This window comes from Aphelocoma coerulescens, chromosome 4 (genome assembly GCF_041296385.1).
Source record: "Aphelocoma coerulescens isolate FSJ_1873_10779 chromosome 4, UR_Acoe_1.0, whole genome shotgun sequence".
Classification (NCBI taxonomy): Eukaryota; Metazoa; Chordata; class Aves; order Passeriformes; family Corvidae; genus Aphelocoma; species Aphelocoma coerulescens.
In genome coordinates this window covers 49037593-49055859 of record NC_091017.1, presented here as the reverse complement: position 1 = coordinate 49055859, position 18267 = coordinate 49037593, and the positions used below count along the sequence as shown (strand labels likewise).

Genomic DNA, 18267 nt, shown 5'->3' with positions numbered 1-18267 from the left:
GTAGTCAGACTATCTTGCAGTTAACTTAGTACACTTTTATCTAAGTTCTGAGAGAACTGAAGCTCCAGGTATGTGGGTTTCCCCAATGAAACATCAAAGTTTCCCAAATCTGAAATCTGAATGCAGTAAAATACCAAAAGCACTTGAATAATCCAGTAAGGGCCTATCTTCAGTATTTAATTTAAAGACAGGTAAGGATATGCTTTGGGCTGAAATATCCTGCAACATAAACATAAGTTTATGCGTAACAAGATTCTACTTGAAAAATCAATACCAGAAATGGGAAGAGCAGAACTAAGTTGGAGCATACAGGATCAAGTAATTTTGGCATTGTTACCCAGGTAAATCCGGCAATAAGGATCATCCTCGCTTAGTTGTCAGAGACTCGTAAAGGATCTTCATACCCCTTTACAATTTCTTCTGGTACAATTTATGAATTTATGTGATTATCTGGTACCTATTTTTTTCTTATTTATGACGAATCTATTGTAGGTTGCGCTTTAACCAAAACATTCCCCCTGCCATAAACATGGAAACTATAGGTAGGAACAAGAACAGAGTTTAGGGACAAAAGGTTTGCACAGGCAATATTAGAGTGGTGCACCTCTGCCATTGAATGCTACAAAAAAGTTCCCAGCATAATAAAGGAAACCTGGACATTTCTCGTTCTGAGAAAGATTAGCCAGTTTAAAAATCCTTCATGTTTTGAAAATTTGACAAGTTCAGGTAGACATATCCCCCACGCAAGGACACCTGGGAAGGTGAGATCCAAGGTAGAAGGTTAAAGAACACAACAGCTTCAAGATGACAAAAACTACCAAGTCAGGAATGGAATAAATTACAAAGTTTGTTATTCATGTTTGTTTTGTTGGCAGTTACACAGCCCAATTACAGGCCTAAGAGTATTTTTCCTGGCAACTAGCTGTTTTTGCTACAGCTTGAGATTCAAGCAGACCAGCCTAGGGTCATTTTAGATACAAACAAGGGCGAGGACGTATCACTGTCTGAACAGTTTCCACTGCTCTGCTTTAAAAGCAGGAAGCTCTACAAAAGTCCACACTCCAGAATGAACAAGAGGGTTATTTGTACCAAGCACACAAACAAACAACCTTCCTGGCTATGTACCTATACCAAATCTTCATGTAAGACAGACCCAAGTTACCTCCAAGATGTCCGGTTCTGAGTAGTTCTCAAGCTGGAATAGGTGGGCATTCCTCAAGTATCCCACAGCAACTTTGCACAAATACAAGACCATGAAGTTTTACAGCAAACTGGCAACTTTGTATTTCCTTGAGAGGATGTGCAACTAGCCAGACTAAGCATTCCAGGTTTCCCAGCATACTCCTGCTCCTGGCCAGGTGGGGTGATGCTGGTGTGGGAGTCCCATGCTCCGCCTGCAAATCAAAGCTTTGAGAGCCATGGATAGGCTGTGCCTGGTCAAAAAGTCCTAATCACCTTTTGCAAGTTTTCCCTCCATGTTAAGAGCTGCAAGTTCTTCAACAGTTACTGAATATAAAAAAAGCAAATCACGGCAGAAAACGGGTTTCAAGTATGTGTATCCAAACAAGCTAACACTGCCCAATCTGGTAGTAATTATCCACACATCACAGCCCACATTTTAAACAAGCACACTCCTTTGGGAAACAAAATATGTACTCTTTTGGAGCTGTATTAAAGGAAGAAAAATTCGCAAGAACCAATAATGAAAAGTTCACATTTGCATACCAAAATACAGTAATTATTTGCTTTTTTAATTTCAAGCAGCTATATAACACTGATATCTATGTGATAAGCCACCTGCCACAGTTGCATAGTCTACCCCAGTAACAGATTCATCAGAAGCATTATAGATTGCTGCAACCAAAATCTGTAAAGCACTGATATATTGCACAGGAAGAGACACAACTCACTTCTAGTCCATGAAATACCCTGGGGAATCAGGCCATGTTGTGGGAATTTTCCCACGACACAAATGGAGTAGCTGTACTGGAGTGTTCATCTCAGTGCTGGGATACAACATGGGATGCAACCCTGCCCAGGGAAGGTGGAGAAGGGCTCTGACAATGCCAGTACGAAGCCCTCCACAGTGTGCAGCCTATAATCAGCCTTCTAGTTTTCATCAGCAATACACTTTGCAAGCAAGTCATTTCAAGACTTAAAGGAGTAGAAAATTAAGTGTTAAATATAAAAGCATGGTGATGCTTTTTTCAAAAAGCATTTTATTGTAACAGACTAAATAAAATTTGTTTGCAGTGCATAAAACAAATTAATCAATGCAAAAAACGGAAGCACTTAAATGTGTTTTACTATCATATACAGGGCCAAATTAATTTTATTCTTGGAAAGAAGAGTCTGGTTTTTGTAAGCCATTTTACTGTCAAATCAAACCACAAGCACTTACTCCTAAAATTAAACTTAGAGAGAAATGCTGACCATTTAAAAAACATTGTAGTTTAAATAAATTAATACATTTGTAAGCACTTCTGTAACATGTATGTTTAGACCCTACTGGAGATGTGCTTAAGTTGTATGGAAAAAAGATCATAATTTAAATATTTTTTAATACTGCTACAGTATCAGTTGTCAACTGAGTGTCTTTCTCATCCAAGAAGATATTCCTCTTGGGTACAAAGCATTAGAAATTTATGTCTACTCCATCCTTGTGCTGCTCCAGTCATAAAAAGATGATCATCATCATTGGCTGTAATGTAGAAATTGAGTCACATCTTTGCATAAATGCCAGTCAGTCATGTGTCATCAGCTACAGCCTGGAGGGCTGTGTGAAGGGGCAACAAAAGGGCCATTCATACCTGCTTTGCAGTATGACATTTGACTTGATGATTTTGGTCCTTATACCACAGTATTTCTACCTGTCCCTGTTCCTTCTTTCCTAGCAAAATCCAATCGTCTAAGTAAATCTTCTCATTAGATATTAGCAATTTTAGAAATCAATTTCTTTTAAACTCACCTATTCCATACCTCACTTAAAACCCCCTTGCAATGTCATTTACTCTGCATCCTCAATGCAAAAGCAAACAAAAGAAATGAGCCAAGGAAGCAGTACAACAAACAGGATTTACACTCTCTGCTCCATGCGTATTTTTGAAAGGAGCAGCAGATTATTACTGTGATAAAATGAAAATGTATTAACCATCTCCAATCAAGAAATATACAGTGAAATGAATACTTCTAATTTATTCTTGGCCTCATTTGTATTATGCATTGCATTCTTACCAAGTGAAATATGCCATCAGTTTTCACCTTGACATTACTTCAAGCAGAATTAAGACTCAGAATACAACACTTACACAATTAACTGATAGAGATTCACTGTGATTTCTAATATTTTACTTCTTTTATATATTAGATATCTGTGGAGAATCAGATGTTTTTGCCCCGATGTTTAGTGTATGAAGCACTAAAGCAGAGAACCAGCCAAACAGGATTCCTGTGAGTCACTATGTATTTAACACATTTACTTGCAGGCTCTTTATGCTTTTGCAAGCTTTACATAGGATCTTAGGCTCTCAGGGATCTTTGTTTTCCCATTTAGAAGTTATGTCTACCTTCATGCAATAGCTCTGCAAAGATAGGTCCAGATGTAATAACATGGGCTATTTTACTTCTCTATAACAGCCTGTTTGCTACTTTACTGGGTTTCTGAATGCTAATATTAGTTCTTACTTCTCACACAGAATGACTCCTTCCTTCCCTGAAGAAACTCCAATCTCATAAAAACTAAGTCTACCTCATCTAAGCAATTACTTATTTCTCAGTATTTTCTACAGCTTTCTAACTCAGTCCAACTCATCTGAATATGACACAGTCCCTACCAGATACTATGCAACTTTGACAAGTTATACCATCACAACTTAAGTTCTCACATCTATAAAACTGTTATTACCATTATAAAGTTATTCAAAATGTTGTAATAAGAGCCTATGTTTGAGCATAATATTACACTATTTTCTTAATTTCATTTTTAAGACTATTTAGAATTTCCCATGAAAAGGTAGTACAAATCAAGATGGAAACAAGATTAAAACATGTTGCTTTCTTTCTTCCACTAACTGCTCCCTTAAATTCTGCAATAGATACCCCTGCTTTGCTACTGTAATGAATTCTGCAGCTTCTTGAAAAAACAGTAGTTACAAGAAATGAGGTAGTCATGAAAATCAGATTCTTTGTGGAAAGCAACACTGGTTGTCTGAAACACCAAGTTTGTTTCAGTCAAAGGTATCTTTTTCCAAGACACTTTTTGCTAGGAGTAGCTATGGGACAAGACTCCCAACTCTCTTCAGCTGTAACCCATTCTGAATATCCAGGTGTACCAAATAAATTGCTTAACTGACACATCTTATAAAAAGTTATTTCCATCAGAGCCTAGTTTCATAGTAATTAATGGATTAAAATGTTATTCTGGATGTTAGAGCTCACAAATCTTCAATCTGTTGCCAAAACCATTCTTGTTCATTCACACCATGTTTTATAGAGACATTGAGAATCATATGAAGCTTCCTTGCTTTCCAAATGCTACCTGTCAGACACAAGCTGCCAGAGCCTAGGTTTGCTCTACAGGGGGAAACTACTGTGTTACTACTCAAATACTCTCTGTTACAAAACAGAAAATATTTGCATTCCTCAAATTCAGAATATTACATTTTGACTTCTAAGTGATTTTTCCTTTTTCTCTTTTTTTTTTTTTTAAAGTAAAGAAGCACTAAAATTAATCTCAATTACATGTCCTTATTCCCTCTTGTAAAAAGTTATGTCCATATTTTGGGAAGCCAGATACACCTCGTATGAAAATTCTAATGAAAACTTGTTAGGTTCTAGAAAATCAAAACTAAGAATTTTACTCAAAGACAGCTGCTCTAAACAACAGGACTTATAGGTCAAAAGATATGACTGTTCCAAAACTCTTGGGGTTTAGTGATGCAATGGGTACTTCTGCTCCTTAACCTAGATATGTGTTTCTCATCTGATAAATATAAACATTTTCTGCTGAACTTCCACAAAGGCCAGGACAAACATTTCTGATGTGTGTGTTTATGTATTCCAAAATGGAAAAAAAAACTGTTTTAAACTGCTAAGTTCCCAAGGAAGCTACTATCTCAACTCTTACAGTCCTGCACATGTCAGGAAATGCCAGTTACAACAGGTCATACACTAATGGTTAATTTCTATTTCCACCTAGAAATACTGAAGCCTGTTCAGCCACACAATTTCTAGGACATTCCTCATGTTGTTTCCTGTGTCACATCCACAATTAGTGTTATCCACATATTACTGTCAGGGCTCTATAGCCTCTCAAATGGCCTTTTCCTCTACTAAGGACACTTCTTAAAGATGGCACGACAATATTCCCAAGTAAAGTCTGAACTGTAAATAGCAGTCTTCCCATAACCATACCAAGAAAAGCACAACAGTGAAACTGACTTTCTTTTCATCCCTGTTTCACAGATACAAATCTGAAGCCCATTTCTAGAGCAGAATCTGTAGAGAATTACTGAGATGCTTAATTAGATTCATTTATTAAACTAGAAGAATAAAAATGGGTATTCATAAAAATTAAACATTTTACCATCCAAAATTTTTTTAAACAGCTTGGGTAGTAGTTCTGAATGTGCCAGTTTATGCACTAAAATGAGAAAATGAAGTATCTGTCAATTCACACTTTGAACAGTTACAAAGCCATTCTAACTACACATTACCCTTTCCTTTGGCAGCTACATCTGCCTTAGACAGACAAATTTAAAACTAGATTTAAAACCAAGCTAGTACCATGCTGCTAAAACAATCACCCTCCACTCCCAAAGATGTAAGAAAGAGTTTATACACAGCAGTGAGTTGGAGGTTTGACCAGCCCAACTGCAGGGCTCACACAGCCTTGGGGGCAGCCCAAGGCAGGGGAAGGGGCTGAACACCTCTCAGAAGGCAAGAGGTAGAGGCTCAGGAAGAAGTTGCCACAGCCTCAGCCTCATCAGCTGGTGATGTACTGGGGTTTTTTTGCTTCCCAAGGGAGCATCTGGCTCCTAGCCACAGCTGCAGACCTCTCAGGCACACATTCCCACCCCATCCCAGCACTGGCAGTTCTTCACTTCCACTCCTTCCCACAGTGAACCACTGTAGGGGGACATAAACAAAACTCTTTCAACATGGACAGACCTGTAACATAATAACAATTTTTTTCCCCCTGTCCTGACTAGATGCCTGAACTGGCTTCCCAAAGAAGCCCAAGCATACACAAGGGCTAGGGAACAGAGGGGAGGGCTGCAAGAGCGGCATCCCCAGCCTGACTTATCACAGACATGTCAACCACATATTTAAAGCCTCTGTGAACATATCTCTTACTGAAGGGACAAGAAATAAATTCAAAATGAGTAGTAGTGGAAGTTAAAAGATCAACTCAAATGCAGTAGTGCAAATTTTAGAGCTCAATGCAGTTGAAGGTTAATGGCAAACGGCTTTCCTTGGCACGCACTTCATGTGCTTATTGTAAATGGCCAAATTCACCATTTCCTCTGTACTGCCACTTTTTGTTTCTTGTTTGAACTTAAAAAACAGGAAAGTAGTCATGAAGTAACAGGAATTACCAGGGGATCAGGGGAAGCGCAGTACTCTAGAAAGACTCAACTTGCTTTTGTGATCAGTTTGCAGTTTAACGTGTGTTCCTATCACTGCCAGCACACACACAGCCGTGCAACAATGGAAAAACTCAGTGTTCTCATCAGCCACGCTGTTCATTGCCATCAAATACTCTGGATGCCAAGAGGCTTTCCATCTAGCATTAACCCAGTGCAACAATAGCTCCTGTGAGGTAGAAAACATGTTTTTAGGATTTTTAAACTCGGAAGAGTCTTGGTAAAGGTAGCTATGCATAGACGCTCTCCCCACACCCCCTAAAGAAACACTGACAGATCAAGTGGGAAGGTTTTATCAGAGGCAGCTGTTACTATTGACAGCTCCAAGGTAACTCCTGCAACAAACAGGTTTGAGCTCAGGGTTTTTTGGAGAGATTCCTGCTCAGCTAGAAACAGCACTGCAGCATTGCTCAATCCCATTTAACCCTTTGACAGCAGCATCTCAACCTCACTCCAGATGGGCTAGCTGCATTTTTGACAGAAGTCATTGCCAGCAGGTCGTGATTTCTTTCGCAGCTATATTCCACTTCAAATGAGCTCATAAGAAACCACTTTTGTGCAGAAATACATTGGGAACTCTTGGGGAAAAAAAAGAAAAAAACAACACGACAGTAAAACCAAACAAATCTAACAGCCAAATCACATCCCAGTAACTTCAGCTTTGGAGGGAAAGCAGGAGAGGCCGCAGCAGATTTTGCCAAGAGGCTTAGTCTGGGCTGCCCAGCCTTGAAGTGACCCAAGTGCTCACTCCAGTACTTTACTCCATTTGGCCAGGCAGGCTGTCCTTGACCCCATCTCACCCTTGCACTGGCTCTGACCACACGTTAGGACAGTGCACATCACCACCTGGCAAAGAAATGCTCTTTTGCTGGTTTAGCTGTCTGGTAGTGGCAGGCTGAATTGGCCTTCTTTAGGGACAGAGCAGCACCAGAGGAGTCCAGAGCAGGCCTTCCCTCTGGTTCCAGCGAGGTATTTCTTAGGCTGCATCATGTCACTTCACACTTGCTCTAGTGGGAAGAATGGAAGCACAACTTTGTTCCTCACGTAATCAGCTAAGCATGATTTTTTCAATTTTTTTTTAAAACCAGAGAAGCTGAAGCTACTTTCAGTTGGCTCTGCAGTAGTTAACCTATGAGACCCCACCTCATGAGTTAAAGCCTAACTTGAAGTTTCTCCCCAAGTTTCTCCAGAGTTTGAAAACTACATCAAAGGGGTCCTCAAAGGATACTTCAAATAATCCAGTGGCCAGCTACGATTGTTAGCTATACCAGACTCCACTCCTTACCCTAAAGGAAAAAATCCCAAACAAACAAACAAAACTGAAACTACTCTTCACAGTGTTCCCTAAAACAGGGAAATCCTCCAGGATGTTTTCCCCCACCTAACTAACAGATTTTAAGTATTCCTTATAGCTCCACGACAGCAGAGTCCTTCTCATCCCTATGGTATTTCCACAACAGTAAGGCAGTGAGCCTTCAGCAAGTATTGTCTTATCCCAGGAGAGAGCAACCTCAAAATCAGTAACTGGTATGAAAATACATCAATTTGTCGTATCTAGCTCAATTTCATGTGCTCAAACTTAACTGTCCAAGACTACTAATTTTATATAATTTGACAGAGATATTTTTTTTCTTTCCATCTGCAAAAGACTAACAAAGAGGAATAAGGAGCGAAATCACCTGTTTCTTCCATGCAGTTTTCTCTTCCCTTCATCTTCAACATCACTTTTTCCTTAATTAAACCCCCCATTATTCTTAAAAAAACCCCACATTTAGGCTAAAGCAACCTGTAAAATAGCCTGGAAGAAGCAAATTAGTATGATGGGCTTCTTCTCACTAACATGACATTTATGAAGTATTTGCAAATTTTAAAATGTTACAATACAAAATATTTGAGAGAAGAAACTAGGCCAAGACATTTAATTGTAAGAGTTACCAAAAAAGTCAGTGTGCTTATTCTACAGTAATTAGAAGATTGCACAGAAGTTTAGCAGTGAGAATTTCAGTTATAAATTTCACAATATCATGTTAGATGACAGGCATCCAAAAATCCTGTATCAAATTGCTTTGAAGATCTCAAACTAGTTCCTTAGGCAGGGAAAGGTGTTCCAACCAAGAGTTTAAGAAAACCCAATCAAACCAATCCCAGAAAACTGGCTAAGAGCCACTGCTCTTAGAGTTGAACCAAACTAGGAGATAAATGCAGTATTTTTAGATTAAATGGAAGTAAGCAGATATTATCCCATGAGAATGTTACATTTCTGCCAATGTACTAAGACAATTTCATGCTTTTCTGAATACTAGACTGTAAAATCACCATGTAGCAAAAGAGTTGAAATGAAATTGATACCAATCTTAGAATATTAGTTATAAATGCACGAGAAATGGCTATTAAAGCCTGCATCAGCTGTGCAGTATAAATTCGTAACTGTTATAATTTCCTTGACATCAGATTATTCTTTTCTCAAAAGTTTTTAAAGCAGATGAACAGTTTCTAGTGTAGAATCAAACTGATTAGGTCATTACATATTTCAAACAGACTAGAAAAATTAACATTAAACCACATCAAATTAATTCCACTCTGTAATTCCAGATGCATTTCTATAATTTTATTAATAATTTTAAGACACCATAAACAATGCAAGAGTCAATAAATAAAACTGTAACAACTCAGACTTCATTCTGAGTAGCTCAAAAACATATCCATCTCTTAAATACTCTTCCATTCAATGTCAGGTAACAAAGCAAGGCCATGTAGATTATCTGTTGAAACTAGTCTTTCCTACAAGGGCAGAACTTGAAGTACGTATTTGGAAAGCTACTCAACCCTGAAGGACTCTCTAACTACAAACATTTAAAAACTCTTCTAAAGAGCATGTGAAGCTGCAGAGGCCCTAAAGCCCAGTGTCATGGGTTTGATTTTTTTTCTATCCAACTGATGCCAGAAGCATCACCTCCACAGGAAAACAGAAACCACTGGAATGGAAACACAGAATTTAGTATCAGTATATTAATATTTTCTGAAGCCCTTGCTGAGAAGAGTTCAAAGAATTAAAGCCAAAATTGATGAGCTGTGAGTTTTTACCTCAGACTGCAGGTGCTGGATGACAACTGTTAATGCTTCAAACTTCTGGTTACTGGACGTCAGGAATTTTTTCAGCTGCAGGATGATTCCACTTTGAGTCTCGCATTTTGTTTTGTATTGTGTCAACTCAGCTGCTTTTGTGCCAGGTGAACGTGCATCTGTGGAGGCTTGAGTCCGTACGCATGAGCTCTTGGGACTCCGCTGCTTGCCCTTGTCAACTAAGACAACAACAACAACTAATTAATATGCATTTCATGCTGAAATCTCACCAAAATTTAAAGGACAGCTGCAAATGAAAGCAGTTATAAATTCCTACAAACACTTGCTGAAATACTAACTAGAAGAAAGGGTTATTTCAGTAGCACTGCAGAGCAGCCACTATCAATCTGTTAATTCCTAACACCATAACCTTGGAGTGTTTTGCACTTCATCCTCACCTTCATGTATTCTGTGGCATACTTTCCAGCATACTCTTCACACTGTGCTTTGAACAAATACTTTTATAAAATGCACGATCTCTGTTATCCTACCTATTCAGTAACTTATTTCTAACATAAGGGTTGTCCACTTTTGTATGCAACATGGATTTTGTATTTCCTTCACTCTAAAGTATGGCTGAATACAAAACCCTTCTCTACATTTCCTTCGTTATTTTTCTTCCTTTTAAAATTTTAATTGTAAAAAGTCACTTCTCTGCAGCTCAGGCCTGAGCTTTATTAACCAGAGGTCTTGCAGCATTTCTTAGTGCTAGCAATTTTCAGTCACAAGGATAAGACCTTAAAAAAGCTCTAAAATGTAATATATTTCAATATATACTCACAGTCCTGAAACTACATTGTGGATTTCATATTATTACTTATGTGGCAACTTCAACAGCTTTCACAGTACACAATTATCTCATGTCAGAGGAAACCAGATTACATAAAATAGCAGTTGACTTGTAAACACTGTATAGGTTACAGGTTTCTCTTCTGCCTTCAGACTGGAAAGGGAGTACAGTACTGCTGTGCAGATAGGGCCAGTCTTCCCCCCTTGATCACAAAGGGAATGAGCAAACACTTTTGCAATAAAAGGCTGATGCAACAGATAAATATCCCTTGGCAGTTTAATGAAGACATCTAAGGAGATTACTTTGTACAGTTTCAACTTAACAAGATTTCTTCACGATAGAGTGAAAAAACCTGAGAGGTGAGATCTGGAGAAAGGAAAATAGGAACCTTAAGAAAAAACAGGTGACAAACTAACCAACAAGACTCAATCCTTTCTGAATCCCAAGCACCTGGTTTGATTTCCCTACACTTCTGCTCAGAGATGCAGACTGTTAAAGGGTGTATTTTCAATTAGAAACATACCATTGTGCAGTTTAATAGCAGAGCTGTATCAACCCAAATCAAAATAAAAATTTGTATGACGAAAGGATCGAGCTTGGCTGCCAGTTCTAGTTATTCTTACCACCATTTAACTAATATGACCACTTCTCACTGTGCAGACGTAACAATGTCTTTTGAGTAGACATTTTTACACAAATGCTAGTTCACATCTGAGAGCAACCATGTAAAATTTTCAGCAATCTTATGGACAATACTGCGTGTAGGAAATTACTGGTTACCTTCTGAAGCTACTTCAAAAATCACAAGAGGTAATAATCAAGAAGAGAGGAAAAAAAAAAGAGCAGGGACTAGAGAATAAACATGTACAGTCAATTCTTCCCTTCCATACTGGCTTATATACTCCTACTCTCTCATATATTCCACCTCCCTTCCTGAATGCTCCATTTATGACAAATAGAGAACTAGAACATTATTCTTGATTAAGAGTATTGGGTAAATTCACTGATAGAGATGCTAATGTCATTATTTAATTAAATATTTGAAATTAGTTTTGTAACTATTTCTAGGACCCTGACAGAGCTGTGTTAAACCTGAACAAATGTTTGCAGACAATTTTTACTCTGGAAAAAAAATTGCATTACAGTTAGTTACCTAATGAAGAAATTCATTTAAATGAAGTGATACAGCAGCTAACCACCAATTACAAAAGGCTCCAAATATCCACTGCTTCCAGAGTTCAGTCAGCCTTTATCACTTTGTCAGTTTCATACCACTACTTTTATCCTGCTGCCCAGACCACCAAGTATTTTCCAAGAAGCTCATTCAAGCATCCAACCAAGCCAGCCCTTGATACTATACTAAATAAAGCTGAACAAAAAACATGCATGAAGTGAAACTCAATGACATTCCTGTTGGCAATTGTATCGTAGACATGTGCTAGACACAGCCACTTCGAATGCTGAAAAGCATGAACCCTCTGTAGCATGAACTGCCTCTACAGATTAACACCACTGACACTATGATGTTTATTTATGGCCTACGTACCTCTGGGCAATGACAGATCGTTTCCAGATTTGTATAGAAGGCATGCTGTGGTGTCAAAATAAAAGCCATGCTTTCATTAAGACAAAAACATCATGAGTCTGATTACTGATACTACCACATCAATGACAGAGTCTAATTTAAAGACAGTATTGGTTAACAGCCCAAGTCCTTCTCACTTTGGCCTGTTCACCTGCCACCTCTATACAGTCAGACTTGTAAAGAAGAACAATTTCTGCCTTTAAATTAGGTTCTGGACGCCTCTCCAACAGGCTCAAAACCACTTTACCCAATGTAGTTGAAAAGCTCAGTTTTGGAAGACAGAAAATCAGATTTTCAAGTACTGCATGTAGTATGGTAACTGGACAGAATCACCATCTAAAGTCCTATCCTTCTTCATACCAGTACAGAAAAAAAAATAGCAGTGATTTTGCAAAGACTAAGCCTTTTGATCATTGAATCATACACAGAAGATTTGATTTGGATATTGGAAAAGGTCCACAAATCCTCTCACTCCCTCAACAGTCATTATACAGATGGCACAGCAGCTGACTCTAGTTCAGTGAGGAGAGCATTAAACCCATTCCAAGTTTCTCCATGAAGCAAACTGTATCTCATACACTGCCTCTCTAGTTAATAGCTGTTAAGAAGCAAGAAATACACAACTGTCAGTACACAGGGTGTGTTCCATAAAGTTACATTTAGGTGCTGGGGTTCTGCCTTGTCTGGCTGGCTACCTCAGAGCTTGTGTTGTGCTGCTGGTTTCCTGAGCCTCCCTATCTTGTGCACTGTTGCTGTATTACCGGAAAAATCTATAAAACACTTTTTTGGTTTGCAGAACCAAATCAAAGCCTTCCTCTGCATATCATGTACTAGGAAGGTATATGTAGTAGTATCTACACTAACTAGAAATTATTTTAAGCAAGAGATTAAATTTCTAAAAAAATTTACATTTCTTAAAAGCATTCAAAATAATTTCTTGACAAGCACAAGTAGAAACAACCTCACTTCTCTCCCCACACTTACAGTCACAATTGTCTTACCCCCAAGCACCTTCTTTTCACATTCCTCATCCAAATTGTTAGCTTCCACAGGTCTTTCAAAACCCATGCGCGTCTGGTGTAAGCATTTTTCAAAGAAAAATCCTTGCTCAACATTTTCTCTCGTGGGAAGATTCAGGCTGGTAAAAACTTTCTCCCTCTCCTCCATTTTCTGGAAAGCCTTGTCTACACATGTTAAATTGGTGCTCACTTCTTTGATCAGTAAGACCAGATCAGCCTGAGTATTTAATCGAGCTTCCATTTCTTCTCTCACTCGCTGGACTTCCTCAAGCACAGCTCTTATATCCAAGTGACTGGACTTCACCTCTGCTTTGAGATCTTCTTTCACCTGTTGCTGGCTCCTCTGCAATGCTAACACCGTTCTGATTTCCTTCTGAGATGTTTCCACATCATGCTTTAGTGCCTTCTGCCCAGCCTGCATTGCCTCCTGGCTAGCTTTCACTTCTGCCAACAGAGCAGCGATGCACTCCATCCCGATCCCACAGGAGTCGCAGGACCTCTTCCAGTGTCACAGGTTCCAAGCAGTCAGGGACATTTGTGAGCCAGTATCAGATTTCCCCTGATAGCAAGCAAGCTAGCACATAGCCCTTGGTATGGTATCCTACCTCAATTTATAGCACCCTGCAGTGAAGGTACTAAGTAAAAGTCTCGTACAAGGTGAGCCAAAGGCACCACATAAAAGACTTCAACAAGCAGGGCTGTAGTCAGAGCTCCTTCTCAGGACTCAGCCAGAGCACTAATCAGTTTAATTGGCAGACTATGCCACACCTGAATTTTTTAAAATCTTTTGCTGACATCATTGTACGTGGGATGTCACCCCAAAAGCCACTCCCAAAAGTCATTTGATCTGTGCATCAATCAAAGTAGGCCTGGGCATCAGTAACCAGGTTTGTTGCAACGCAGCCAAACACTCTGCAAGAACGCAGTGGCCCTTCCTTTACGACACAAAGGCTCAAAGGAAGCCTGAACTGCCTGCAGGAGCTGAAAGCCAAACAGTTCAACAGTGCGTAGTTATTTTAATTGTATATTCAACAAGGTGATTATGCACCTGTCCTTCTGCTAATGTTTGCAGTGAGGGTTCAGGAGTACCTCTGTGGGCACATTTGACATTGCACCCCTCCCACTGAGTGCTCTCCTTATTCACACAGCAATACTCTACTGGCAATCTCTGGAAGAACACAGTTCATGAGGAAACCCTCTAATCCACAAACAATAGTTATCACAGCAATATGGGAAAACTGACTGATGAGATATTTTTGACAGGTTAAGGAAGCCAAGCCTTTTAGCTACCAGATCTGAGTGTTAACTTTTCTCTGTAAAAGCTAAGGCTTCTTACTTTTAAGCATAGAACTCCTAATAGGCCTAGGCTCCATGTGAAAACAGGTAGATTAGTGACACCAGGCTGATAGCTGTTGTGTTACACAGCAGTTTAATTACCCAATCACTGGATTCAGTTTGGAAAAAATGACCAATACCATGCAGATCTTCATCTACAGATTTCAAAGAGGTGTGCAAATACTCGGGACAACACCCAGCAGAACAGGAGTCAGATCACACAAGCAGGAGCAAAGGAGAACTTATACACCACACGTTTGGCCCTGTTATGACTCCAGGATGCTTTCAGAGGCAGTAATGATCCCAGTGCAGAAACCTATGCTATTCCATCAAAAACTGTAATAACTACACAGCACAATTTTGGGCTGGGAAGCATCACTAGGAATGCCAATAACCCATGCATGCACAGATCCCGGATTTCCAAATCACCACAGTGCTGCTGGCCAAAAAGCCAATCTGGGGAGTCCTGCCTTCAGTGAAAGTGTACTGCTGACTTGCCAGTTTTCCTCCTACACTAGTCCAGGCACACTAATGGGACCAGGAAGATATCAGAGATGCACCCTCCACACAGAGCATCTCATAGCTTGCAAGTACTCCCCGACTGTTTTTCTGTCGCAGCCCCTGGTGAACACAAAGTCAATGGTGGAGTTTTTTTCCGAGTCTCTGTCTCACCTGCCAGAAGGCCAGACATGGACTTTCTGATGGGATTTCCCAGCACAGCTACAGACTTCAGGTAGAGTTTCTTCCCCTTTCGGCTCCTCGCCCCATTCGTAGCTGAATAGTTATCCCAAGAGCTCCTAAGCATTATTATTCACACAGATCCACTAAAGACTAGTACACAGGTTGCAGAAGCCCAGACTGAAGTCTGAACCCAGGTAACACCTTTGACAAAAGTTTCAGGTAGGTGAAGAGAGCCAGGTAAGAGCAGTAGCAGTACTTCTGCATCCCTGGATAAACAGCTGCAGTAACTCAGGTGAGCAGTGTAAGTCTTCATTCCACCCTTCACCATATTTTAGTAGTTCCTAAAAATCTCACTTGGTGAACCATTTTCAAAGACCTTGTCAGACAGCAAAATCCATCTGAAATTATTTCCAACTGGTTCCAACAGTTGTGATCCAGCTGGCAAACAGGTGAAAGGAAGGGTTTCCTCCGACTCATGGACGTAACCATCGAAGATCTAAATCTTCCTAAAAACTTTAGGCAGCAAACATGAATCCTGTGTTTATACTAAGATAAATAGCTCAAGTGCCATCCTACATGAGTTTCACTTTCTTATGATTTTAAAGGTATAGTTACGTAAAGCAGTGATTTCAGCTGAGTTAACAAAAAACAAAACCAAAAAAACCAAAACAAAACACACTCCACAAAAAAGGTTTTGGGGTAAAATAAAGTTTCCAACTGATACCCCTCAGTTCCTCTGTAGTGGAACAGGTTCCTCCAGACACTGACTCAGAGCACAAGCCTAACTACAACATCAGTGAGTGCTTGAGAGAAGCCTTTCTCTATAAGCTACATTGAAAGCCTGTCTGACGAAGCTCAGGTGACTAAATTAGGTACTTCAATTGTCATTCCTGTCCAACATCACCAAATCCAAAAGGTACAGCCTCCTTTCTACAAGTGTGTGCACCCACCCTAATTGCCAGGTGTTTGCTGCTATAAGTTAATACACTGAAGAAAACCTGTCTTTGGAAACTGGTCTCTTGCACTATATGAATACATTAATTTTATCCAGATTGCAGTCAATGTGTATGGTATCTTCCTCACTTCAACTAAGATGGACTGATTGATCATAAAGAATCTTTGGCAATTTATAAAGATCACCCTCTTGACATAGATTTCAGGCAGATTTCCTTTACTTTTCTCCACCTTGGAAGATTCTTTAAAACCCTACCTAAAATTAAATTCATAGGTTAATACTACAAAGAAAATTTTAAGTCCACAGAAGTTGCTGCTACTCTGAATTTTACAACCTGTCTCTCAACAGGAATACTTGAGAGCTGATGACAGATGAAAAACATTTTATCAGTGCACAGGTTTCCCAACCTAGAATTCATTGTCTCTGAATTACCCATTTCACCTGCTGTACATCAGCTTCTGCTCCACCTAAGACATCTCCATCCTTGATGCATCCCAAGTGTCTTAACATTTTCTTCTGTTTAGGAAAAAAACTCCTGATTTCATTGACATGAATCAACCTTTGTTGAGGATTTCCTCCCAAAAGTACATTAAGGACTAGGGCAGAACTAAAAAGGACTTCATTTATTTAAATAAAATCTGGTCTACTTTGTGTGGGATATGTTTGAGAGTTTTTGGAGGGCATTTTTTGTTTTTAAGGCATTTCTTTTGCATTACAGAAACACAGAAATCTTTGAGACAATTGCCAACCAGCAAACACAAAACACCCCTATTTCTACAGCTCCAATATTGCCTTCCCCCAATCACAATGTGTAAAAGCTATTTGAGCAATGCAACAGGAAGACCATTTGATCACACAGCTGTCATTTTAAGGTTTGCCTTGTGACAAGCTATGGCCATCAGGAGAGGACAACTTAAGAACATCCGTGCAAATAAGGAAGCTGTTGGGTTTAATCTGTAGCAGTACATACAGTACCTTTGAGAGGACCTGGAAATTCAGCTAGCTGTAAATTACCACCCTAAATTCTTCCAAAACTCCTGCTCTAGGCTGTAACATAACCCAGGTCAGACAAAGACACAGGGAAAGCAGTCACAAAACTAAATTAATGGTGTCTGCAGAGGGCCTGGGAAGGCTGGACTTGGACAGAAGTCTTCGAACCCCCCCAGACCCTCCACAGCTTGGTCAACTGTAATTTTTGCCTGCATCCCTCTTGGCAAGTGGTGAACACACACCTTCCTGCTGTGCCTCTCAGAGTCCAGGCTGCTGACTGTACAAACACAGACTCCCCTGAAGAAACGATGTTTTGCTTCTAAGGCCTCGGGCCTGCCTATATCAGCTGGTGCAGACAGTCCCAACTTGCTCTGTTCACACTTCAAGCATGCCAGTCATGAGCCAGTTCTAGTTCACAGCAAAGAGACTTCATTTTTCAGAGTGGTACCTGAATAATCTGCTCAACTGAAATGCTTAAGATGCTGTACCTCAGAAGCTTCTTTAGCTTTGGTCTTGTCTCAAAGCAACTGGGTGAAGAGAAACAGCACTTCTCATCTTGCATCTCCCCCTGCATCAACATGATGTGAAGCCCAAGACGACAACTAAATGCTTCCTAAAGCAGTACGGCAGCTCTCCCATTCCTCTACTCTTACTGTAACCTCTTGAGTTTCCTTTGTTAATGTCTGGCACTAGCTCATGTCCAGGAACACCAGCTTATTTCAGCTGTCATCAAATCCTTTTCAAGTTGTTCTGAACAAACCAATCAACCACCAGAGAAGCTTTTAAAAATGATGCAAGAACTGAACAAAATTTAACTGCAGGCAGGTGAAACCTGACCTAGATGCTTAAATTGACTCAGCAGGAGTAAAACACACAGCAGAAATCTCTCTGCCTTTTTTTTTTTTTTCTGCAGGGGTACAAAGGTTTTTCAGCACATATTTTTTAAAAGCTGTACAGCCTGAAGGGGGAGTGCAGAGTCATCACATATTATTCCAGGCATTCAGTTTGAAGTACTGTTTCTGAAGTCTGTGTCTATGCTCATCCACTGACTTCTAGCCTCAATGCAACATTTTAAATCCATCCTTTTTCACTCCCCACTTCTAGCCACAACTGGATATTATCTTTAGACACACAATAATGAAAAG

General features: G+C 39.7%; 1 protein-coding gene across 8 annotated transcripts in view; it reads right to left on the bottom strand.

The window, feature by feature from the left end:
* The window catches only part of MTUS1 (microtubule associated scaffold protein 1), a 121176-nt gene that overhangs the window by 19748 nt on the left and 83161 nt on the right, over positions 1-18267 (bottom strand). For 7 of the 8 annotated variants that reach the window (XM_069013971.1, XM_069013970.1, XM_069013969.1 and 4 more), the window contains one exon: positions 9729-9946. In XM_069013971.1, the coding sequence (XP_068870072.1) occupies positions 9729-9946 (218 nt within the window). Of the gene's footprint in view, positions 1-9728; positions 9947-13143; positions 13880-18267 lie in introns of those variants that run through there. The other variant, XM_069013976.1, reaches the window with a different exon arrangement.